This window comes from Lynx canadensis, chromosome C2 (assembly GCF_007474595.2).
Source record: "Lynx canadensis isolate LIC74 chromosome C2, mLynCan4.pri.v2, whole genome shotgun sequence".
Classification (NCBI taxonomy): Eukaryota; Metazoa; Chordata; class Mammalia; order Carnivora; family Felidae; genus Lynx; species Lynx canadensis.
In genome coordinates, this window is record NC_044311.2 from 31,818,841 (window position 1) to 31,844,910 (window position 26,070).

The window sequence follows — 26,070 nt, forward strand, 5'->3', positions numbered from 1 at the left end:
AGCATTTGCAAATAATACTGAAAAGAAATTTCATAACCCTTTCCCAGAAAAAGATATGTCTTTCCCAGAAAAAGATGTGTCTCAAAGTTAGAACCGGAAATGATAATGAGAAATAGCTACATGTAATTAGAAAACAAATCGTATAAGAATTTAACAGAACATGCTGACTAGTCATAGGCAAGGCATGAATTATGAGTCAGAGCACACAGGCCTGGAGTGCACATTGCAACCACATCGGCATCTTTGCCCAAGCTCCCAGATTATCTTTAGAGGAATTCCAAAGATGAGCCCCAGGACAAACCCCTCTGTCATAGCCACACTCAAGCGAGATAGCCCTTGTATCTGGCTTACATCCTCAAATAATATTACAAGGCAGTCACCTCTGAGGAGAACCTTCTCAGGGTACTTTTTGTTGACCATGAATATCTTGGGTTCTGTCAAGCTACAGAATACTACCATTTTTCTCCTTTAGGAACTTCATTCTTGGCTTTTACATTGGCTCTCTTCTGTTGTGAAACTTTGTAAGTCTTTCTTTGAGCCAGAAGGTGTCACTGTCTTCTAAGACTATCTCAAGATATTTTTGACTGTTAACCACACCACTGTACTAAATTCCTGCCACCACAGTCGCCCTGGTACAGTCACCCTTGTTTCTCACTTGGATTACTTCTAATTGGCCTTCCTGCTTATACCTTCGTTGCCCTAAAGTGTAGTCCCACAAAGCAGAGTAATCCTTTGAAAATGTAAAATCATGTCACTCCTCTGTTCAAACCCTCCAGTGGTTTCCATCTCAGAGTAAAAGCCAACGTTCTTCCTTGCCAACTCTCCCTAATACCCCCCCCAACCCCTGCCCCCCCCCACACACACACACCCTTACACACCCTTACAACATATGTAATCTCATCTCTCCTATTACCCTGCCCCTCCTTTACTGTGCTTTGGCCATAGTGGTGTCCTGGAACAAACCAACTCCACTGCCTCAGGTGCTTTTTTCTTACTCTTTCCTCTGCCTGAAATAGTCTTCCTACAGATTTCTGCATGACTTTGCTCCTTTACTTCATGCAGCTATATGCTCAGATATTCCCTTATTAGTGAGGCCTTTTCTTCTTCACCCTTCTTCTCCCTCTGCCCCCGCCCCTATACTCTCTCTCTATTCATTTGTTCTGCTTTATTTTTCTTCTTAGCTCATGTATCATCTGATATTTAAATTTTAAATTCTCCTTCTCTGTCGTAGAAACTCCATTAGAGCAGGGAATTTGTCTATATCTTTCACTGCAGAATCTCCAATACCTAGAATAAGGACTAGCACATATTAGATACACAGTATTTATTGAGTGAATAAATGAAATTATATATGCTTAAGAATTCTACACATTAACTCTGGCTTCAATCCCGTAGGGAATTATTGGTTCTGATTGTTGATTGTTCTATAAATCAAGGGCATATTAATAGCATAATTTAAAATCTTAAGTGCTGGAAAAGATCTTAGAGATAACCCAGCTCAACCTTCTACCAATTCAGAAAATTCTGTCTACAGAAGAACTCTTTATTGGAATTTATTCTTAGAAAAGATGTTTAAATAATAGAATTGTAAAATAGAGATAAATTTTCTTTCCCTACACCTTCTATTTGTTGAAGTATGATCCTTGGACCCATGATGGTCTGTCGTCATCTAGCAAGTGGTCTCCAGGAAGTTTTATAGTTTCAGAATAAAAAGCCATGAAACAGTTTTGTTCACATATAATTCATATTTTCCTAGAAATTCTGTCATGTTAATCATTGAACAAAGAGAACTAAATTGGTCACTTAACAGAATACAATTAATTATCTCTGCTCACACATTTTCATGGCATTTGCATATTATTTATATCTTTAAAATTTATACTCTGTTATTATTATGCTTCTTTATCCCCAATTCACAAAACTAAATCCATCATTACTCAGAAATACTGGGGCGCCTGGATGGCTCAGTCGATTCGGCTGTGCTGACAGCTCAGAGCCTGGAGCCTGCTTCAGATTCTTTGTTTCTGTCTCTCTCTCTCTCTCTCTCTCTGCCCCTCCCCTGCTCACGCTCTGTCTCTCTCTGACAAAAAATAAATTTAAAAAATAAAGAATTAAAAAAAAAAAAGAATTACAAAAGTATAAAACAATTGTGATGAAATAATAACAGGGTGATTCAAAACAGCATATCATAAATAGTAAACAAGATCCAACTGAGACTGTAGAATATGAATCTCTGTGTACTAAGATAAGTGCATCTATTGTGATAACTTCATAGTGCCATCTAAAAAAGGAAAATGCAGGGGCGCCTGGGTAGTTTAGAGCCCTGCTACAGGCTCTGCACTGACAGTGTGGAGCCTGCTTGGGATTCCCTCCCTCCCTCCCTCCCTCCCTCCCTCTCTCTCTCTCTCTCTCTCTCTCTCTCTCTCTCTCTCTCTCTCTCTCTCTGCCTCTCTGCTCTTCCCCACTCATGCTCACTCACTCACTCTCTCTCAAAATAAATAAACATTTTTAAAAATTAAATAAATAAAGAAAATGCATATAAAATGTATCACATGAATATCTGGAAACAGAATTTTATTAAAGGACTGGTTATCTATTCTCCCCAGTGCCTTTTCTATTGGGAAATCTGGTCAAATAAGGGCATGAAGTCATTGGAACTTATGCATTACTTCAGAGTACAGTGAGTTTTTCTAGAAGAAATGCAAAATAGGTTTTCTAGTATGAAATTAATGAAATGTTGTTAACGGCATAAAAGTGAATGAGAGAGGCATCATTCTCCATCCTGCTCGTAGCAAAAACTGATCAGATCATGCTATTCTAAGATACTTAGGAAGATCAAGCTTGAAATGTAAGACAGATATCTCAGAAAAATCTAAATTAATTTATTGAATGTTATATAATCTCAGTGCCATATGATGTAGAACAATTAGTATATTCTTTTGTTTGCGTGTCAGAATTATTCAGTTATTTTACTTTGTTTAGTTGGAAGAAACTGACACAAAGTATGACTCAAATATTAGCTTATGTGTGGCACTCATATGATGAGGAAAAGTTGGTCAACTTTTTATTTCTATTTATCACTAAAAACCTGTGCTGTAGGAAAAGACTTTTCATTTGTTTAGTTAATTATTTTGCCAGCTGTTTTTAGATGGAAGGAGAGAGCACCAACTATGCATACAGCAAAAAGAACATCACTACTCAAGAGAATGCACCCAAAATTACTCCGTATTCTTCTTTATTTCCAGAGACAAGTTAGCATTTGAAAAATAAGTCTCTTGAAAGTGAATGGAAATGAAAATTGGAAATACTAGCAACTTACAGTCTTGAGTTTGCAGTTTCACATGCCATGCAAAGAAATTGCCAGTGAATAAAAGATACTGCTTATCCTAACTGGCATATGCTGACTTCTGACGGAAGAGGTGCTCATAGGAGTTTTTAAAATAAGCAATGAGATTGAAAATACTTCTTTGTGATACTGGTGCTGGCAGCAAAGACATTCTCTGGCTTCCTCTGATGATGTCTTAGCGATGTATTCAATGTCTTGATTGGCCTGAAGCCATCACTTCAGACCAAAATGCCAGGATTTTAATTGCTGAGGACAATGTACTGATATTTCCTAAGATGACTAAATTGTGGTGGAGACTGCTGATTACTAACAGCTTGCCTCTTTCCCCTTGAGAACTTCTCCTCTTGACAGAGAAAGGAAGAAATGTGCATTAGATTTTTTTTAAGTACACATTCTGCAGAAGACCATGAAGAAATACTTTTCAGAGCCGTATTAACCAGAGTGGATTAAGAATCTTTTCACCACTTCCTTTCGGGTAGAAGAACCATGCTTCCAGCATTTGAGTCTGTTCATCTGCATTTAGGTTACCTACAATGAGCAATCTCTAATTTCTTTGTCTTCATCCAATCCACTTGTCAAAACCTGTCTGATAGAGCCACCACACACTTACTTGCATTCCTGGTGACCTATACTTGTAAATTAGAGGTTTCCAGCTCAATAGATACAAAGCAAAAGAAAGGAAACTGATTTAAGAGTCAAACTATCAAGTTAACTGGAGATCCCTTGGTAAAAAAAAAATTTGTCGAATTTCATTCCGCTCACTGCTAATAAACAGTTATTCTTACTATTATTAATTTTTAAATTTTGTTTACTATTTTTAAAATTGGGATTCATTTCTTTTTTATTTACCTAAGAGTTGTAGAACAAAATTAGGGGGAAAAACAAGGGTAATTGATGTAGAACCAAGCAGCTACATGTTCTCACCACTAGATGGTATCCTTACCTAAATAAGCTAAAATGCTGAATCAGTAATGTGGAAACCAATAAACGTGCTGATGAAGTGGGGCAACTGAATAAAGAGATTTAGACTATGGAAAAGGAATACATTTTTTAATATTATTAGGTAAGTAAGTTAGGGGCTAAAAATAGGAAATGCTTAACAGTCAAAACATTAATTTTAAAAATTCTTTAAAAAATGAATAATAAGCAAAAATAAATACAGGTCAAAACTTTATGATTTTAAGTGTAACACAGTACATCCCAAAATAATATATTTGAAGAGTATATAAATACGAAATACTGGTAGGAAACTCAAATGTTAAGAAAATTTATAATCAAAATCAAATAATAAGGATAAAAATATAATCAACACACAAAACTTTGGTGTAATAATATGTATTGAAATTGACTTTTACTTGAGAGAGGAGTCATGGAACTATGATAAATGGTATTCTTAATGTTTATTTTCATATATATAATTTCTGTGCTAAAAAGCCTCCATCTTTTTTATATGAACTTTTGCCAAGCTAGTGTTAGGAATGCATTGTTGAGTAAGCCACATTTTCTGCCCTGAAGCACCTCAAGTCAGATTCTGAATGATTGGAGCCAATAGAGAAATTACATACCAGCTAGTCCTAGCTTGAATCTAATGCAGGAATCCTGTTTTAAATAATTGTGGTGAGAAGAAACCTTACTACTTTATACAACCCATTGCTTCATAGGGCTAATTTTAGGAAATTCTTACTTATTTTAAAGCATTTTAGTATAAGGAGTATCCAGTAGTTTTAGTTGTGCTTCTGGTGCAACACAGAGACAAATCTCCCACCTGATAGCCATTCAGATCATGGTCACAGGTACACTCTAGTCTTACTTTTTCCTCCAGAGTAAAAATTACTAAATTAATAGTATCCTTTACAATAATTTTGAATATAGTTACCCTTCTCTGTTTTATGTTTTCTGTACACTTTATATGCCATCTATCTATCTGTAAGTCACAAACAACAGTACGGATTTATATGAAATACTAATTAGAGACCTTTCTTGGGTTGGCATCCATCTGCTACTTACAATGCTGACTAGAGTTATTCAGCTAGCTACAAATCCAACCCATATGTCTTTATCACAGGTACAATATGAAAGTCTTTGTTACACAACTCTCAAACCTCATTAATTTATCAAGCAGTTTTCTAAGGAAGACATACAGATGGCCAACAGGTACATGAAAAGGTGCTCAACAGCACTAATCATCAGGGAAATGCAAATCAAAACCACAATGAGATGTCACCTCACACCTGTTAGAATGACTAATAACAAAAAGACAGGAAAATAACAAGTGTTGGCAAGGATGTAGAAAAAAAGGAACCCTTGTGCACTGTTGGTGTGGATGTAAATTTGTTCACCCACTATGGAAGACTGTATGAGATTCTTCAAAAAATTAAAAATACAACCACTGTATGATCCAGCAATTTTACTGCAGGGTATTTATCTGAAGAAAAAAAGATACCAACTCAAAAAGATAAATGCACCCCATGTTCATTGCAACATTATTTACAGTAGCCACAATATGGAAACAACCTAAGTGTTCCTCAGTGGATGGATAAAGAAGATGAGGTATATACATACAGTTGACCCTTGAACAACATGGGTTTGAACGGCATGGGTCCATTTATATGCAGATTTTCTTTATAGCACTGTAAATATATTTTCTCTTTCTTATGATTTTCTTAATATTTTCTCTAGCTTTATTGTAAGAATACAGTTATACGGTACATATACCATGTACAGAATATATGTTAATCAGCTGTTTTTGTTATTTGTAAGGCTTCTAGTCAACAGTAAGCTATTAGTAGTTAAGTTTTGGGGGAGTCAAAAGGTATATGTGGAATTTCAACTGCACACATGGCCAGGGTTGGCACCCTTAACTCATGAAATCTTGCCATCTGCAACAACACAGATCAACTCTGAAAATATTACGCTAAGTGAAATAAGTCAGTCAGAGACAGATACTGTATGATCTCTCTTATATGTGGAATCCAAAAAAACACACAAAAAAAACAAAGTTAAGCTCATAGATATAGAAAACAGATTGGTGGTTTCCAAAGGCAGGGGGTAGGTGGGGCAAAATGGGTGAAGAGGGAGTTAAAAGGTACAAACTTCCAGTTATAGAGTAAATAAGTCATGGGAATATAAAGTACAGCATGATGACTATAGTTAATACTGTATATACTATATATAGTTAATAATATGCAGCACAAAAGTACAAATATATTGCATATTTGAAAGTTGCTAAGAGAGTAAAGAGTTCTTACCACAAGAAAAAAATTCTGTAACTATATATGGTGATCATTTTGCAGTATATAAATATATGTAATCATGTATACCTGAAACTAATGTATGTCAATTATTCCTCAAATAAAAAATGTATCAAGCAATTATTAGCTATCTGATATATGCAAAGCACCATTATCAGGCACTGGGATGCAAGTCAAGAAAGACCTGGTACTTTGGAGTTTGGAGGTGATGATAGGTGTCTGACCACACCAGTGTGTTTAGAATATAACCACAGGAAGAATGGAAGGAGACTCGCATAACAATTGGAGCACGGAAGACAGAGCTCTCTCTACCCTAGTCCCTGTTTTAGGGCTTCCTGTGGAGTTGGCAAGTTGAGCTAGATTTTGAAGGGTCAGGAGTTAGCACTGATAGCAGGAGTAGGATAAGGAAAGCTGGGCAACAGAAATTTGGGCCTTCATTCTGAGGCTGGTATTTCCCTGCTCTGTTCGAGAATCACTGTCTTTGCTAAAGAATCCAGAAGGGGAATGGTGGTGTAGTCCCCCATTATGCCTATTTGGGTAGATGTCCAAATGTCTTCCCTTTTTTGTTCTTCTTGCACCAAATAACTTTTAAAAAGGATCTAATCTTTTCCATGATAAAACCACCAATGATACAGGATTTCTGTTTTATTTGACAATCAAAATCAAAGGCAAAGTGTCAAAAACTATTCAAGTTGCTCTTGCTGCCTTTTTTTTTTTTTTTGAGAAAACAAAAAAAAAAAAGTAAAAAAAAAAAAAAAAGGTCAAAGGGAAATTAAATGGGTGGGCATAACCCCAGGTAAAATTGTTAGGAATACACTGTGGCCTCCTCCCTCCAGGATGGCAGCTTTGTCTTCCTTCTCCAGTACTCTCCTGTACCACAACACACACGTTGTCAATCTCAAACACATTTGCAATCCATTCCCTCCTCTCTCGTCCTGTCCACGGTCTTCTCCAGAGTTTCCCATCTGTTGTTAAGCTCTTTTAAAACCCTAGCTAATAACAGAATTGTTCATGGCCAAGCATGGACTTGGTAGGAGATATCCCAGATGTATTTGAGTTTCCAGAGAGAGGCTGGAAGACTGGAAGTCTTTAAGATTCTAGTGAATAAGGCTAAAATAACCAGAATAATGCCCTCTTGAATCAGACTATGTTGGGAGCCATTCTTCTGACCCACCAATTGTTAAGCCAACCCAGTGTGTATTTCCTACCTCATTTACCTTCCCAAAACATCCAGCCCAGTAAGCACTGCTTGAATCAGGCATCAATGTATAAGATGAGAGTTAAATAAAGTGACATATAGGCAGCTGGAATGCAGACTTATGAACAAAGAATATCTTTTTATTCTTCTTGGAATTATAGGGGCAGATGTAAATTACATGGTTCTAGTTTTTAAAATACAGTGTTAATTTTTATTAGAAATTACGCTTGACATAATCAGAAAACCAAAACATAGCTTTTTGTTCAAGGTACATTCATAAGACGGCTTTTGGTAAAGTAATAGTTATCTTCAATTTTTTTATTTGGTTTGTTTTCCTTTTGGAACCAGGTTATTCAGAGAATATTCTACACAGTCAACAGATCTTGGAGTGGAAAAATAACTTCGACAGAAATAAGAAAAAGCAACTTTTTGCAAGTAGGTCTCTTATTGGAATTCATGTATAAAAGCAATTAAGGGGAGCCTGGGTGACTCAGTTAAGTGTCCAAGACTGGCTCAGGTCATGATCTCACGGTCGTGGGACTGAGCCCCATGTTGAGCTCTGTGCTGAGCATGGGGCCTGCTTGGGTTTCTCTCTCTCTCGCTCTCGCTCTTGCTCTCTGTCCCCCTCTCTCCCCCACCCCGCCCTTTCCCTGCTTGCTCGCACATGCATGCTCTCTCTCTCTCAAAATAAATAAACCTAAAAAAAGAGCAGTTTAAATAATACTATTAGTTCATTTAACAAGTATTTGAGCGCTTACTGCATGCAAAGCACTTTCACTACTTTCAGTCATTAAGCATTTATCAGATAACCTGAGATGTGTTGGGGGTAACAAAGGTGAATAACCAGAGATTTTTGTATCGAGGCATGTGGAGTAAAAGAAAAGCACACAGTCACACCTGAGGAAAATTTTCACAGAAATGGATAACAAATATGCATAGAAGGCCTCACAGGACTGACATGTGATCTTGACCTTGGAGGATATTGGGAGTTTATCAAAATAAAAAATTAGAAGGGGATTCCAGATAGAGGGAGCAGTATAAGCAAAGGCCCATAAGCATGAAAGTGTCTCAAGTCTCAAACGGAACAGTCTACTGGCTGGTGGCTCTGCAGAGACTGACCAGTGATGCAGCCTGGCAGGCTGGGTTAGGAAAGACCTTGCAAAAGGAATAGAGGGATTTTAACGTGATCCTTTTGACAATGACTCTTTATCCAGCTCCTACTGGAGTGGAGAAAAATATTAAAAATTCTTTTAAGAAAGACACATTTCATTCAATTTTTTTATTTATTTTACCTACTGTGAAAGTGTTGACCACTAGTGGGAGCCTTTTACTGAGGTAATCTTCGTGCCTGACTGTGGAAGCTTCTGTTAATCTAAAGAATGGTTCATGGTTGAAAGGATATATTTTATTTTCAATGAATCATACTAAATGAAGCTTAGGGTAATAATACCACCTTATGTACTCTTTTATTTTTCCATGTCTTCATCTGAGACAAAGTAATGAAGACTTGGCAAAATGAGCAGCCCATAATACATATACACACCTTTTTTATTCTAAAATGAGTAGTAATCATCACAGTGATTGTTAATATTTATTGAACACCTGGTGCCTGCCTCTCTCAGCAGGTAATATGGGATGGGTCAAAATGGCAGTAATTCCATAAAAAAGGCTTCATACCTTGAGAATGATGATAATCCCTCACATTCCTGAAGCACATTAGAGTTTATAGTTTCTAACATTATTATAATATATTTTTTTTTTAACTGATGATAAAATTTGAGGCTCAGATACGGTTGAATGACAGGTAAGATCACACAGCAAGTAAGTGATTGAATTGGAAACGGAACTCAAATGTTCTTCCTAGAACATGGTTTAATTTTTCCCCTTCTCCCCTACCCCTCTCCTTATTCTTCCTATTAGTGCATTATTCATGAATGTATGCTCGTAATGTATATGCTCATGAAGCATTCAGGTACGTGACATATCTAGAATAACCAGCAGAAGTCACTATTTATCTCTTTACGCTGCCATTTCATTCCTTTTCCCAGACAGAACCCACATTATCTGTGGTTTTATTCCCTTGTATGTTTACATGAAGTATACAGTTTTATTTTGTATGGCTACTGTTACGAGGTTTTGTAATATATGAGATCATTATTCTGTTAATTTGTTTTTTTCCACTAACGGTATATCTTGACATTCTTTTCATTTCCATTCATATAAATCTACCTCATTTTTATGATTCTTCTGCATAATCTGTGGTATGGTTCTACCGTAACTAAATTACATACTCCCCTTTAGAAGATGTTGAAGTCATTTTCATATTTTTTCTTTGGAAAGATGCATTGAATATCCCTGTACTTTCCTCCTGTTAAGAATCTTTCTAGAATAGGGGTGCCTGAGTGGCTCAGTCGGTTAAGCATCCGACTTTGTCTCAGGTCATGATCTCATGGTTTGAGCCCCACGTTGGGCTCTGTGCTGACAGCTCAGAGCCTAGAGCCTGTTTTGGATTGTGTCTCCCTCTCTGTCTCTGCCCCTCCCCCGCTGACCCTCTGTCTCTCTCAAAAATAAACATTAAAAAATTAAATTAAAAACAAATTTTTTCTAGAATAGACTACTGGAGGGAAAATCCTGGATCAAATGGTATGTACATTTTCAGTCTGATAGATCCTGCCAAAAACCTGTACTAGTTCACACACATTCACCAACAGCAGAAGTCATCTTTTTCATTTTATGATAATCCAGTAGGTTAAAATGAGAGCTGCTTCTCAAGATTTGTTTTAATGTACATATTCTGCTTTATACATGTTAAAGAACATTTTGTAAAACAAAACATTACAAGCCTTGTTTGGAAAACAAAAAAAAATTCCTGTTTTATCACCCTAATACAACTAATAACATTTTTGTATGTGTTTTTCTTGTCTCATATATATGTGCAGATTAAATGGATTTTACATATTCTTAGTGTGTATAATTTTATATACCATATTTTGCTTTTACCATGTCATGGTTTTCCTTTGTTTCTGTGTAGACTTTATAATTTTTACTGGCAGCAGAATCTTCCATTAAGTAGTTTTAGTCTCATAATTTATGTTCTCAGCTTGTCAGGGCATATTGGTTTCCCAGTATTTACATTTTGGAACATAATTTTTTATTGAAGTAATCTATTTGCACTATGAAATATTTATCTTTGTTCCTTATAATGTTTTTCACCTTTAATTCCACTGTATTTTCTAATCATATTGACATGTTTTTTTGTTGTTGTTGCTGTTAAGATTTAGCTAGTAAATATTTGTCTTTTTTTTTTTAACTTTCCTTTTAAATTTTATTTATCTCTTATGGATAGCATATATCTAGATCTGTTTTTTTGGGGGGGGGTTGGTTTTTATACTCAATCTGAAAATGCTTTAATATGGAGACTCTATTCATTTATATTTATTGTGATTGTTGATATATCTGATCTGACTTCTGCCATCTCATTTTGTTTTTTCTATTTCCTGAGTTTCCTTATGGTTTCTTATATCTTTCTGAATTTTTCATTTCTTTTTTTTTTTTTTAACGTTTATTTATTTTTGGGACAGAGAGAAACAGAGCATGAACGGGGGAGGGGCAGAGAGAGAGAGGGAGACACAGAATCGGAAACAGGCTCCAGGCTCTGAGCCATCATCCCAGAGCCCGACGCGGGGCTCGAACTCACGGACCGCGAGATCGTGACCTGGCTGAAGTCGGATGCTTAACCGACTGCGCCACCCAGGCGCCCCTGAATTTTTCATTTCTGAAAACATCTCTATTTATCTGCCCACTTGCATGATAATTGTAAGAATTGTTAAGAAGCCTGGGTTTAGCATTATTGTTTCTGGTGTTTTCCATCAGGGTACACAGTGAATCAGGGGAGACCCCGGTTTACTTCCAGCTTAGGGCCCCACAGCTCCATCCCCCATATTTTCCACGCCAGGCCACAGCACATCAGCACAGTACCATACATAAGTCTCCTTTATAATAAACTTGATCTCATTACAAAGCCAAACCCTGTATGTAGACTTCCACTCTACATAATAGAGGAGATGCCCAGTCTTCATAATTTTGGAAAGTTAAAAGCAATGTCAGTTCATGACCATCTATTTCAGCCTCTTGTGTGTTCTGGTTTGCTAGTTTGGGGACCTCTGACAGGATATAGTCTCCTTGGTAACAGTCCTTCCCTTTCCCTGCTTTTAAATCCTCCACAGCATCTATCCCTTTGGAAAGCATAATATAGAGTTTGTAAATGTTTATAGATTGGTCAGTTTATTAAAGGTAGGATGAGGTTGCCTGTTACAGTTCCTGGTTTAGTACCAAAACCAAAAATTTTAATTAAATTTAAAATAAAACTTCATTAGACTCTATATAATGGCCAAAGCTGGTTTTCATAATTTTAAAATAAATTAATCCTTCTCTTCATACTTTATTTCAGACTCTAGCCCTTTTGGAAGAAGAGGAAGATATAAACCAAATCACAGATTACTTCTCCTATGAACATTTCTATGTTATTTATTGTAAATTCTGGGAGCTAGATAGTGATCATGACCTCTACATCAGCCAGGCTGATTTATCTCGATATAATGACCAGGGTGAGTGTTTTATAGTTGTTAAGACTTAACTATTTTGAAGAAGGCAAGAGTTGTCTGAATTGTTACATGAATGAGAAATTCCCATTTCTTAAATTCTTTATCTAATCAAGTCCTCTTTTAAAAAAAAATTTTTTTTAATTTATTTTTGAGAGCGAGTGGGGGAGGTACAAAGAGGGAGGGGATAGAGGATCCAAAGCCGGCTCCACACTGACAGCAGAGATCCCGATGTGGGGTTCGAACTCACACTCTGAGCCGAAGTCAGACACTCAACCAACTGAGCCACCTAGGTGCCCCATCAAGTCCTCTTTAAAGAGCCAAGAATTTTTAAGTGGGAATGAGTGAAGGTATTGATTTTTCATTTAGAAGGCAAGTGTAGGAGAAGGGACTTAAGGTAAATAAGCAATTAGAGTCTTTGTTTTGATTGTCTTTGATTAATTTAATTAATTAGTATGTTTATTTTAGTTTTTGGGAGAGAGAGGAGAAAAAGAGAGAACACGTGCAGGGGAGAGACAGAGGGGAGAGAGAGAATTCCAAGCAGGTTCTGCACTGTCAGTGCAGAGCCCCATGTGGGGCCCAAACTCAGGAGATTGAGATTATGACCTGAGCCTAGAGTTGGATGCTTAACCAGCTGCACCACCCAGGCACTCTGTGATGTTTATTTTCTAGTGATGAGTTGAATTAGATCCATTCCTATGTAGTTTATTTGAAAGAGAGTGTATGTATACCCTGTAAGTTTCCCATTTTACAGTATTTATAAACAGACAAGGATGAAATAATATGCCAGTGTTTTCAAGGACTAATAACAACTTACCTTTTGGGATTTAGATCCAGAATAGATATTTTCTCCGCAGATGAATTTTGTGTGTTTTCTTTTATCAGAAAACAAAAATATTAAACATCACATGATACTACTCCTTTTGCTTCATTTTTACCAGTTAGTAAACTTATAACCTATTACCTGCAAATATTCTTCCTCAAGCACCAAGATACATTGACTCATTCTTTTCTCATAAGATTGTCTCATAAGATTCTCATAAGATTGTTCTATTCTTAAATGTCTTCTCAGGCACTGCTATTTATTTTAAATCAGCCTTTAGCCCTTTAGGTGTAGCAGAGTACAAATCTTAAATACATTGAATTTCATTTCTGTTATTTGGTATCTCTGTGATTAACTGTTTGCATCTTAAGAAGAGTTTCATTCTATATGATCTTAAGTATCATAGAACTTTCCATATATAAAAAAAAGAGTCCTTCCTCTCTATTCTCAGGTGCCAACCAGGTATCAAGAGAAAATACTCAGATGTACTTATTGATGAACAAGCAGTTTAGTACTATACCTCCCTTTTTCAAGTAGTCATAATCTTGCTGTCACCAGAATAGCATAAAGATGGAGATATTCACAGGCATATCGGGTCAGCTTTATTAGCCGTGCACCTTCTAATCACCGGTGGCCAGATCATCTGTGTAACATGAGGTCATACAAACCTTATGGGCTCTAAAGCACTCTCTCCAGCTGATACAATCATAATTCTCATTAGGTTCCAAAATGTATATATACACATAACAATCCAATAAGAGGGTATATTAAAGTGATGATGTCCAAATAAGTAGGCATCTAAGCCTGCATGATGAAGAGCCCATCAAAACTACATAATTGGCAATCCATCAGCCTGTCCTAAATGGGACAACATGATCTTCAATTTTAGGGTAAACCTTCCAAATGTAAAAAAGACTTTAGCTTTGGGATTAAATGTCCATGCCTTTCCTATACAGCCCTCTGTTTGTATAGTACAAATTATTATAAACCAATGTTCACCAAAGTCTAGAGGGTCCTTATATAAGCTTTGTGGCCAGGCATGGCTCTACTGACACCCATATTCCCAACATTCTTCAGCCAAATTAATTTTACCTTTAGGTTGGCTATACCTAACTGTGTGCAGAAGAATTAGATGCTGATAGCTACTGTCTAATAACTTCATCACTTATTTGGAAATTTTAGTGTACATGCTATTGCCTGGGGCACTTCTTAAAACAACAGATTCTGTCCTCACCAAATCCCTAGGTCTGAGATCTATTGACATAGCCTTTTGGTAAAACTAAAGGCTTTGGTTATTTTGAACCAACAATGAGTACACTGCTATAGATTCTCTAGGATCTACCATCAAAAGCAACATGCTATCTTAAGATAAAATTGTATGTTATGTCCTGGACTTTTATGGAATAAGAATATATGAAAAGTATGTTTGTGGTATGTTTAGGTATCTTCTATAAAATTCTACTTGAAAGCATTCTCCATTGTTGTACTCAGAGTCCCTTATCTTAGGAGTTGCTGATCAGTTCCCCTTGAATTTAATACAAGGATAAAATTTGTCTTGTTTTAGAGGAAAATTGTCTTAGATACAAGATCAATATAAATCCTATACGTTTTTGTCTTAGTTGTTAGGATGCTCAACTATATTAATACATCACAGCTGTCAGGCATAATCATTTGCCTATTCTTTTTTTTTAATGATTGATTATGCCACTTCAAATTCTTACTTTCAAAAATATAAATTATACATAAGTAAAAATTTAAATATTCATATTCTTGTTATAGAAGATTATTATGTTTTAGCTCATAGCTACTGAAAATAAATTTGCCCAAAGTATTGCCTTTATGGAACATGTTCCTAACTAGCTTTGTACTTTCTTATTTACATTTAGCTTCATCAAACAGAATTATTGAAAGGATATTTTCTGGGGCAGTAACAAGGTAAGAAAAAGCATCTGAGTTTAAAAATGAATTACAGGTAATACTTTAACAATCTCATTTTAGCACAGCTTCATACATGTCATGTATGACATGTATGTCATGGCTTCATACAAGACAGCAGTAATTCTTTATATACAGACATTAATCCTTTACCTAAGTACAGGTAAAGGTATTTGATCCTGGTGATTATTTGCATTCAAATTAGAAACCAGACTTCTTTTTTTATACCAGCAAATGTCTTCTGGTTTCACCCTTCTAGGCCTTTGAAAACAGGATAGGTTTTGTAACCTTTGTAAGATTTCCAGCCTTCTAATTTTTTTTTTTTTACTTTTTATTTAAATTTTAGTTATAGCCTTCTAATTTTTTTAACTTAATTTCCAAAGTAGGTGTTGCTTTATTTCTTAGTCTGTCATCCTACTAAATTCATCCGAGTAATTGCTCAGGAAACTTGATAATGATATGTTTTCTTCAGGGGAAAAACAGTACAGAAAGAGGGAAGAATGAGCTATGCAGATTTTGTTTGGTTTTTGATCTCTGAGGAAGACAAAAGGAACCCAACCAGGTACGACTTCTTAAGATTCCTTTGCCAGTAACATTTAACACTTAAACAAAGCTTAAAAAATTGATGATGCATATCCATTGGATGCCATCTTGACGTAGGGGTACCAAGATGGATTAGACTTATTCTCTGCCCTCTTAGACTGAATCCATAGTCATAAAATATCAAGAGAAGTATTTTTACCCCCAGAAACAAAGGTGAAGTAACATGTGAGCTGGCTCTGAAGAATAAGTAGGACTTACTTTATACAGAATGTAGGAATATATATTGTGAATTTTGTTGTTTTATGATCTTGATGGTTCAGTAATAAATCAGAGAGAGAAAGAAGAGCAAATTGTGGATGACTGGTATAGATAAATTAGAATCATCTTTCCCTTTCCTTGGCACTCTCAAATATACCTTGATTTGTAGTTTTGAGTTTACACATGTGTTTCTTGCCACTAGTCTCATGTTTAAGCCAAAAATCTAGGCCCCTCTCTTCTTTTTATTCCCAGTTTATATAATAACACAATACCCAATACATAGTTTGTGCTTAGTACCAAGGGAGGGAGAGGCTACAGTTTTTGGTGCTCCTTGCTAGTATAACTGACTCAACTGTGTACATGTTGGTTGAAGTATTTATCTAAATATTGGATATATGGTTTAGAGCTCAGTGAAGGTAGTGGGGCACCTGGGTGGCTCAGTGGGTTAAGCATCTGACTTCTGCTCAGGTCATGATCTCTTGGTTCATGAGTTCAAGCCCCACTTCGGGCTCTCTATATTGACAGCTCAGAGTCTGGAGCCTGCTTTGGATTCTATGTTTCCCTCTCTGTCCCTCCCCCACTTGTGCTGTCTCTTTCTTTCAGAAATAAATAAACATCAAAATTTTTTTAAAAAAGAATTCAGTGAAGTAGAAATCTAAGCTATTTATTGGGCAGCCTATTAGATTATTTTTAAATAACTTTGTTTTCCATTTCAAACAATAATTTATTGTCCATTAGAGACAATTTAGAAAACATGGGTAAGCAGAAGAAAATAAATTTTAATTCTAACACTCAGAATAAGACACTATTAAAAAAGTTGGTATATATTGTATGGTCTATTTGATATATTGTTACATACATGTTAGACATTAAGATTAGCTCCATTGGATTAAGTCTTAATTACCATACACTCCAAAATTTTGATGGATTGCTTTCCAAAACAATAGTTGCAGCTAAACAGTTGTAACACTCACTACTTTTTTCATTAAAATAAATTTTCCAAGGGGTACCTGGGTGGCTCATTCACTTGAGCATCCGACTTTTGATTTCACCACAGGTCATGATCCCAGTGTTGTGGGAATGAGACCCTCATTGGGCTCCATACTGATTATGGAACCTGCTTGAGATTCATTCTCTCTCTCTCTCTCTCTCCCTCTCTCTCTCTCTCTCCCTCTCCCCCCCTCGTTCTCTCTCTCCCCCTCCCCCTCTCTCTCTCTCTCTCTCTCCCCCTCCTTCCCTCCCTCCCCCCCACCCCTCTCCCACACTCCTGCTTTCTCTCTCTAAAATAAAATTTAAAAGTTTTTTAAAAATAAGTAAATAAGTAAGTATTCCTAAATGGAAGTGTTAGGTTAAAAGGGTATAGATATTTTGGGGGGAATTTATAAAAATTATTAAGTTGGTCTTTAGAAAAGTTTTGTCACTTTATACCTTTATCAACAAGATACAGCATATTACTAACACTAGGTATTTTCCTCTTAAAAATATTTTCCAACTTGATAAGTTAAAAATTCAGTATTATGTATATTGCATTTCTTTGATTACTAATGAGGCTGAATTTTTTCATACCATTCAGCCTTTTTTATTTCATTTTAGCCAACTTGCCTTTTCATGTCTTTTGCTCATTTCTGTTTTTATTTTATAACAAATACAAAAAATATTAAAGTTTTTTATATTTAATAATGAAGCTATTAAAAAATATATAAAATAAAAATATCTAAACTACATACATTCAAAAACCTTAATATGAAATTCACTCATAATTCCATGACCCATATTTAATATTGGTACATATCCATTCACTCCTCTTTCTCCCTTTCCTTCTCTCCTGACTCTTTCTCCTCCTATTCCTCCCTGCACCAAAAGATATATTATGCTAAATGGTATCATATTATATAGATTTGTGATACACTTTTTCACCTAACAATATATTTCCATGCCAGTAAGTATGCATGGTTTTTTTCCTCTTTTTTTTAATTTAATTTTTTTAATTTACATCCAAGATAGTTAGCATATAGTGCAACAATGATTTCAGGAGTAGATTCCTTAATGCCCCTTACCCATTTAGCCCATCCCCCCTCCCACAACCCCTCCAGTAACCCTCTGTTTGTTCTTCATATTTAAGAGTCTCTTATGTTTTGTCCCCCTCCCTGTTTTTATATTATTTTTGCTTCCCTTCCATTGTGTTCATCTGTTCTGTGTCTTAAAGTCCTCATATGATATTTGTCTTTCTCTGGTGGACTAATTTCGCTTAGCATAATATCCTCGAGTTCCATCCATGTAGTTGCCAATGGCAAGATTTCATTCTTTTTGATTGCTGAGTAATACTCCTGTGTGTGTGTGTGTGTGTGTGTGTGTGTGTATACGTATATATATATATATGTATATACACACACACACACCACATCTTCTTTATCCATTCATTCATTGATGGACATTTGGGCTCTTTCCATACTTTGGCTATTGTTGATAGTGCTGCTATAAACATTGGGGTATTTCAAACAGCACACCTGTATCCCTTGGATAAATACCTAGTAGTGCAATTGCTGGGTCATAGGGTAGTTCTATTTTTAATTTTTTGAGGGACCTCCATACTGTTTTCCACAGTGGCTGCACCAGTTTGCATTCCCACCAGGAGTGCAAAAGAGATCCTCTTTCTCTGCATCCTCGCCAACATCTCTTGTTGCCTGAGTTGTTAATGTTAGCCATTCTGACAGGTGTGAGGTGGTATCTCATTGTGGTTTTGATTTGTATTTCATCATTCCCCTGATGATGAGTGATGTTGAGCATTTTTTTCGTATGTAGTATGCATGTTTATAATTTATCATTAATTTACTATTTTGAAAGCTTAGGTTGTTTCAGTTAGATCACCTAAATTTCCAAAGATTTGAAGGCTATTCTTTTTTCTAATTCTTGCCTTCTCAGTGTTCTGTTAACTCTCTCAACAACCTTTTATCTTTCATATTTCCTCAGTTATGAAAAAGCTTTTCTCAAATAATTCTCATCTATATTTTCCCATTTCTGGAAACTTATTATCCCATAAGGACAAATGAAGAGAGCTAGAAATGGTAATGAAGATTAATATAACAAACGACGAATATATAGTTCTTCAGTCTTCTCTCAGCTTCTTTAAAAAACATAAGTTACATAAAGTAATAATTAGACCAGTGTAGTTTTGGTAATATATATATAGTAATGTGTGTGTGTGTATATTAATTAATAATATATGTATTATATATTATATATATAACAATAGAAAAGTATAATTAAAAGTAATAATTAGACCAGTATAGTTTCGGTAGTATATATACTAATTAGTATATATTATATATTATAATATATAATTAATATATATCATATATTAATATAAATATAGTAATATATATAGATGTAATATGAATAACAATAGTAGCATAAAAAGAAGAAGGAAGAAGGAAGAGAGTTATATAGGAGTAACATTTCAGTATCTCACTGGAATTAAGAGTAAATCTGGGGGCGCCTGGGTGGCTCAGTCAGTTAAGCGGCTGACTTCGGCTCAGGTCATGATTTCGTGGTCCATGAGTTCGAGCCCCGCGTTGGGCTCTGTGCTGACAGCTCAGAGCCTGGAGCCTGTTTCGGATTCTGTGTCTCCCTCTCTCTGACCCTCCCCCGTTCATGCTCTGTCTGGCTCTGTCTCAAAAATAAATAAACGTTAAAAAAAAAAAAAGAAGAAATCTGAAGTAGATTATAAGATAAAAATGTATATGGCAAGCCCTTAGAGAAACCACTAGAAAATTAATTCAAAAATGTATAGTGAACAAAATCATTAAATGAATTAGAATATTACACTTAGAATCACTTAATGTAATCACCTAATCACTTAATGTAAAAGAAAGCAGTAAAGGAGAAATAGGAAAAATGCCACACAGATAGAAAACAAAAAGTAAAATGGCAGACATTATTCCAACTATATCAATAATAACAATTTATAAATGTGAATGGATTAAATATTCCATCAAAAGACAGAGGTTTTCCAGACTGGATTTAAAAACCAATATATAATTGGGGCACCTGGGTGGCTCAGTTGGTTAAACCTCTGACTTCGGCTCCAACTTTGGCTCAGGTCATGATCTCGCAGTTTGTGAGTTTGAGCCCCGCATCAGGCTCTGTGCTGACAGCTCAGAGCCTGGAGCCTGCTTGGGATTCTTTGGCTCCCTCTCTCTCTGCCCCTCCCCCACTTGTGCGTGCACGCTCTCTCCCTCTCTCTCTCTCTCTCTCAAAAATAAATGTAAAAAAAAAAAAAAACCATTATATGCTGTCTATATGAGACACAGATTTAAAGATCCAAAAGGGAGAAAAAGGAAAAGGAAATATAAAGATATGTCATGCAAGCAACAACCATAGGAAACTTAAAGTGGTTTTAGAAATATCAGAGAATGTAGACTTTAATACAAAAAGAGTTACCCGAAACAAAGAAGGACGTTTTATATGATAAAAGGGTCAGTCCAACAGAAAGACTCTACAATTAGAAACATATGCACCTTACAACATCAAACCCTAAAATACATGAAACAAAACTGACAGAATTGAAATAAACAATTCAACAATAATAGCTGAAGACCTCAATACCCCACTTTCAGTGGTGGATGAACGACCAGGAGGAAGATAAACAAGGAAATGGAAGTCATGAACAATAGTAGAAACAAAACTATAGACCAAATAGACCTAACAGATATCTATAGAATACTCCACCTAAGAACAATAGAATATATATTCTTGTCAAGTACACATGGAATATTCCCCAGGATAGAACATATGACAGGCCATAAAACAGCCTCAAATAAATATAAAAAGAAGTAAAATCATACAAAGCATAGTCTCTGACCATAATGAGATAAAATTAACAATAACTTATAGGAACTTGGGAGTTTACAAACATGTAGAAACAACACACTGCTTAAATAAATAGTGGGAAAAAAAACTAATACATCAAAAGAAATAATTTGAATCTCTTGGTAGATTTTTTTTTAATTTTTTTTTCAACGTTTATTTATTTTTGAGACACAGAGAGACAGAGCATGAACGGGGGAGGGGCAGAAAGAGAGGGAGACACAGAATTGGAAGCAGGCATCCAGGCTCTGAGCCATCAGCCCAGAGCCCGACGCGGGGCTCGAACCCACAGACCGCGAGATCGTGACCTGAGCTGAAGTCGGCCGCTTAACCGACTAAGCCACCCAGGCGCCCCATAATTTTTAATGTTTATTTTTTAGAGAGAGAGAGAGACAGATTGTGAGTGGGGGAGGGGCAGAGAGAAAGGGAGACACAGAACTCAAAGTGGGCTCCAGGCTCTTCACTGTCAGAACAGAGCCTGACACAGCGCTCGAACTCCCAAACTATGAGATCATCTCCTGAACTGAAGTTGGACGCTAAACCAACTGAGCTACCCAGGTGCCCCAAAAGGAAATAATTTGAAAGGAAGGAAAATGAAGGAAAAAGTAAAAAGCTTTGTTTAAGATGAATGAAAATGGAAACACAGTATGCCAAAACTTATGGGATGTAGCAAATGCATTACTAAGAAAAATGTGTAGCTTTAAACACGTATACTAAAATACAAGAAATGTCACAAATCAATAACCTAACTTTCTACTTCAAAGACACTGGGAAAAAAGGAGGAAATTAAGCATAGCAAACACAAGGAAAGAAGAAAGATTGAAGTGGATAAGTAGAGAATAGAAAAATAATAAAGAAAATCAATGGAACCAAAAATCAAGATTTTTTTAAAGAATTAATAAGGCCTTAGCTACAGGACACCTGAGTGGCTCAGTCGGTTAGGTGTCTGACTCTTGATCTCAGATCAGGTCTTGATCTGAGGTTTGTGGATTCAAGCCCAACATTGGACTCCAGGATGGGCGTGAAACCTACTTTATGAATGAATGAATGAATGAATGAATGAATGAATGAATGAAGCAAGCCTTAGCTACACTGATCAAGAAGAAAAGAGAACATTCAGATTATTAAGGTCAGAATAAAAGATGTAACATGAATGCTGACCTTACAGGAGTAAAAAGGATTGTCATACACACATATATAACAACTTTATACTAATAAATTAGATAACTTAGACAAAATGGGCAAATTATTGGAGGGACATAAACTGCTATACTGGTTCTAGATGAAATAACTCTGGCTAGGAAAAATAATCCCAGGCTGAGATGGCTTCACTGGAAAATGAAAGGAATTTCTTTGACCTGATTAAGAAAAACGCAAAGCTAACAACTAGTGAAAGGTGAAAGACTGAAATCTATTTCCTGTGATCAGAGAAAAGATAAGGATGTCTATTCTTTCAACATTGTACTGAAGGTTCTAGCCAGGACTATCAGACAAGCTAATGAAGTAAAAAGCATCCAAATTGGAAAGGAACAAGGAAAACTATCTATTTGAGTATAGTTTATACAGGAAATCCCAAGAAATCGACTAAAAAACTACTAGAGGGGCACCTGGGTTAAGTGTCTGACTTTGGCTCAGGTTATGATATCACAGCTCATGAGTTCAAGCCCCGCATTGGGTTCTGTGCTGACAATGCAGAGCCTAGAACTTGCTTCAGATTCTGTGTCTTCCTCTCTCTGCCCCTTTCCTGCTTGCACTGTCTTCTCTCAAAAATAAATAAACGTGAAAAAAAAAAAAAAACTGTTAGAGCTCAGTAAAGGTTAAATAAGGTTGCAGGATATAGTATCAATTTATAAAAAATCTATTTCTATTCACAAGCAATAAAAAAATTAAGGAAATAATTCCACTTATAATAGCAAAGAGAATAAAATACCTAGAAATAAACTTAATAAAAGAAGTATAAAACTTATACTGTGAAAACTATAAAACGTTGTTGAAAGAAATTAAGGAAGATCTAAATGAAATGAAGGCATCCCATGTTCATGGATCAAAAAGCTTAAAATTGTTAGAATGGCAGTACTCTGCAAATAGATTGGTAGATTCAAAGCAATTCCTAACATAATCCCAGCTACTTTTTGTTATTTGTTGTAGAAATGAAAAAGCTGATTCTTGAATTCCTATGGAACTACAAAGGGATCAGAATAACCAAAACAATCTTGAGAAAGAACAAAATCTTAGGATTCATACTTACTGATTGCAAAATATACAAAGCTGAACTAAAGAATACAGTGTGATACTGGGATACAGATTGACATGTAGATAAAGAGAATTAAGAGTCTGGGAATAAATCCTCACATTTATGACCACTTGATTTTTAACAGGGATGCCAAGATAATTCTAATGGGGAAGAAATGGTCTCCTAAGAAATGGTGTTGGGAGCTGGATACCCACATAGGAAAGAATGAATGTGAACCCTACCTCACATCATACACGAAAATTAGCTCAAGTAGATCACAAATTGAATGTGAGAACTAAAGCTATAAAACTTTTAGAAGAAAATATAAGAGTAAATTTTTGTGGCCATGGTTTCTTAGATACGACTTCAAAAGCACAAACAAAAGAAGAAATGGATGAATTGGACTTCAAAAAAATTAAAATCTTTCATGCTTCGAAAGACAACATCAAGAAAGCAAGAAGACAACCACAGCATGGGAGAAAATATTTGTAGATGATATATCTGACAAATGACTTGTATCTAGAATACATAAAAAGTACAACTCAATAATAAAAAGACATTAATTTAAAAATGAGCAAAAGATCTAAATATTTCTCCAGTGAAGGTATATATATGGCCAATAAGCCTGTAACAAGATTCTTGATATCATTAATCAGGGAAATACAAATAAAAACCATAATAAGATACCACATCATATCCACTAGGATAGCTATAATCAGTAAGTGTTGACAAGGATGTAGAAAAATCAGAACCTTCAAATGCTATTGGTAATGTAAAATGCTGCAGCCACTGTGGAAGACATTGTGACAGTTCCTCAAAGAGTTAAACATAGAGTTAACATATGACCCAGCAGTTCTACTCCTAGGAAGATACCCAAGAGAAATGAAAATATTCACACAGAAATTTATACACCCATGTTCAGAGCAGCACTATTAATAGCCAAAAGAGGGGACCTGGGTTGGCTCAGTCAGTTAAGCAAGCAGCCACCTCTTGGTTTCAGCTCAGGTCATGATCTTGTGGTTAGTGAGTTCGAGCCCTGCTTTGGGCTCTCTGCTAAGGGTGCAGAGCCTTCTTGAGATTTTCTCTCTTCCTCTCTGTCTGCCCCTACCCCACTCACTCTCTCATTCAAAAATAAATAAATGAACATTAAAAAATAATAATAATAGCCAAAAGATAGGAACAGCCCAAGTATCCATCAGCTAATGAATGGATAAACAATTGTGATATATCCATATAATGAAATATTATCCGGCAGTTGAAAAAATGTACTGATGCATACTAAAACATGGTTGAATCTTGAAAACGTTATGCAAATTAAAAGACAACAGTCACAAAATACAACATATTATATAAATACATTTACATGAGTTGTCCAAAATAGGCAAATCTACAGATATAGAAAGTAGGTTAATGGTTGCCTAGGCCATGCTATTATATAATGTGCTTATTTTAATAAAACTGTTTTAAATTCTAAAAAAAAAAAAAATGAGGGACCTAGGGGAAAATGAGGAATGAGTGCTAATGGGTATGGAGTTTCTCTTTGGAGGTGATGAACATCAATTGTAGTGATGGTTATGCAACTCTGTGGATAAACTAACAACCACTAAATTATACATTTAGTATAAATAAAGCCGTTAAAAAGAGTTGGAATAGTACAAAATATGTTACCTAACCATAATGGAATTGATATATAGATAAGAAAATAACAATAAAAATAAGAAAACGATGACTGGAAAATCTCTACCCACTTGGAAATTAACCAACACACTTTTTTTTTTTAATGTTTATATATCTTTGAGAGAGAGAGAGAGAGAGAGAATGTGAGCAGGGGAGGGGCAGAGAAAGAGGGAGACACAGAATCCAAATCAGGCTCCTGGCTCTGAGCTATCAGCACAGAGCCCGACACGGGGCTCAAACTAAAGGACCACAAGATCATGACATGAGCTAAAGTCAGGTGCCCAACCAACTGAGCCACCCAGGCGCCCCTAAACAACACACTTCTAAATAACCTGTGGCTCTAAAAATATGTCTCGAGAAATTACATAAAAGTAATGACTTAAGTGGACCAATTCCTTTAAAGTCACAAATTAGTAAAACTTATGCAGGAAAAAAAACATAACCTGAATAATCGTTAGGGATTCCACATCCTAGCTGTTAAGGAGATAAACATGCAAACATGCTATCTCATATAACAGACCATACATGATAAAGAGCCCAGGATTTGGAGTCATACAGAAAATTCATAAGTCATAATTGAATTCATAATTAACAACGTTCTGAAAAATAAATGTTGGCTTAGATAATTTCACTATTACAGTCTTCTAAACATTTGAAAATGAAATACCAAATTCTATACCACTTCTTCCAGAAAATAGAAAAAGAGGGAATAATTCCCAACTCATCTTAAGATGCCACTGTTATTTTTATACCAAAACCAAACACATGCAAAAAAATAATAAAACTACAGCCCAACATCCCTCATGAAGACAGACTCAAAATTCATTAACAAAATAATAGCAAATCAAAGCTCAGCTTCTCTAGCTCTGCAAAAAATGCTGGTGGTATTTTGATAGGGATTGCATTAAATGTGTAGATTGCTTTGGGTAGTATAGACATTTTAAGTGTTTGTTCTTCCAAGCTATGAGTATGGAATGCTTTTCCATTTCTTTGTTTTCTCTTTAATTTCTTTCATAAGTGCTCTATAGTTTTCAGAGTACCGATCTTTTACTTCTTTGGTTAGGTTTATCCCTAGGTATCTTACTGGTTTGGGTACAACCGCAAATGGGATCAATTCCTTGATTTCTTTTTCTGCTGCTTCATTATTGGTGTATAGAAATGTGAAAGGGTCACATGCAACCCAGTGTTTACAGCAGCATTATCAACAATAGCCAAAATATGAGAAGATCCCAAATGTCCATCGATGGATGAATGGATAAAGATGTGGTGTGTATGTGTGTGTGTGTATCTGTACACACACACACACACACACACACACACACACACACACACAATGGAA

The 26,070-nt window shown here is 35.7% G+C and overlaps 1 protein-coding gene across 3 annotated transcripts in view; it reads left to right on the top strand.

Moving 5' to 3' along the window:
- The window catches only part of PPP2R3A (protein phosphatase 2 regulatory subunit B''alpha), a 217,902-nt gene that overhangs the window by 140,420 nt on the left and 51,412 nt on the right, over positions 1 to 26,070 (top strand). For all 3 annotated transcript variants that reach the window (XM_030330466.1, XM_030330468.1, XM_030330470.1), the window contains 4 exons: positions 8,144 to 8,230; positions 12,246 to 12,402; positions 15,106 to 15,154; positions 15,627 to 15,716. In XM_030330466.1, the coding sequence (XP_030186326.1) occupies positions 8,144 to 8,230; positions 12,246 to 12,402; positions 15,106 to 15,154; positions 15,627 to 15,716 (383 nt within the window). The remainder of the gene's footprint in view (positions 1 to 8,143; positions 8,231 to 12,245; positions 12,403 to 15,105; positions 15,155 to 15,626; positions 15,717 to 26,070) is intronic.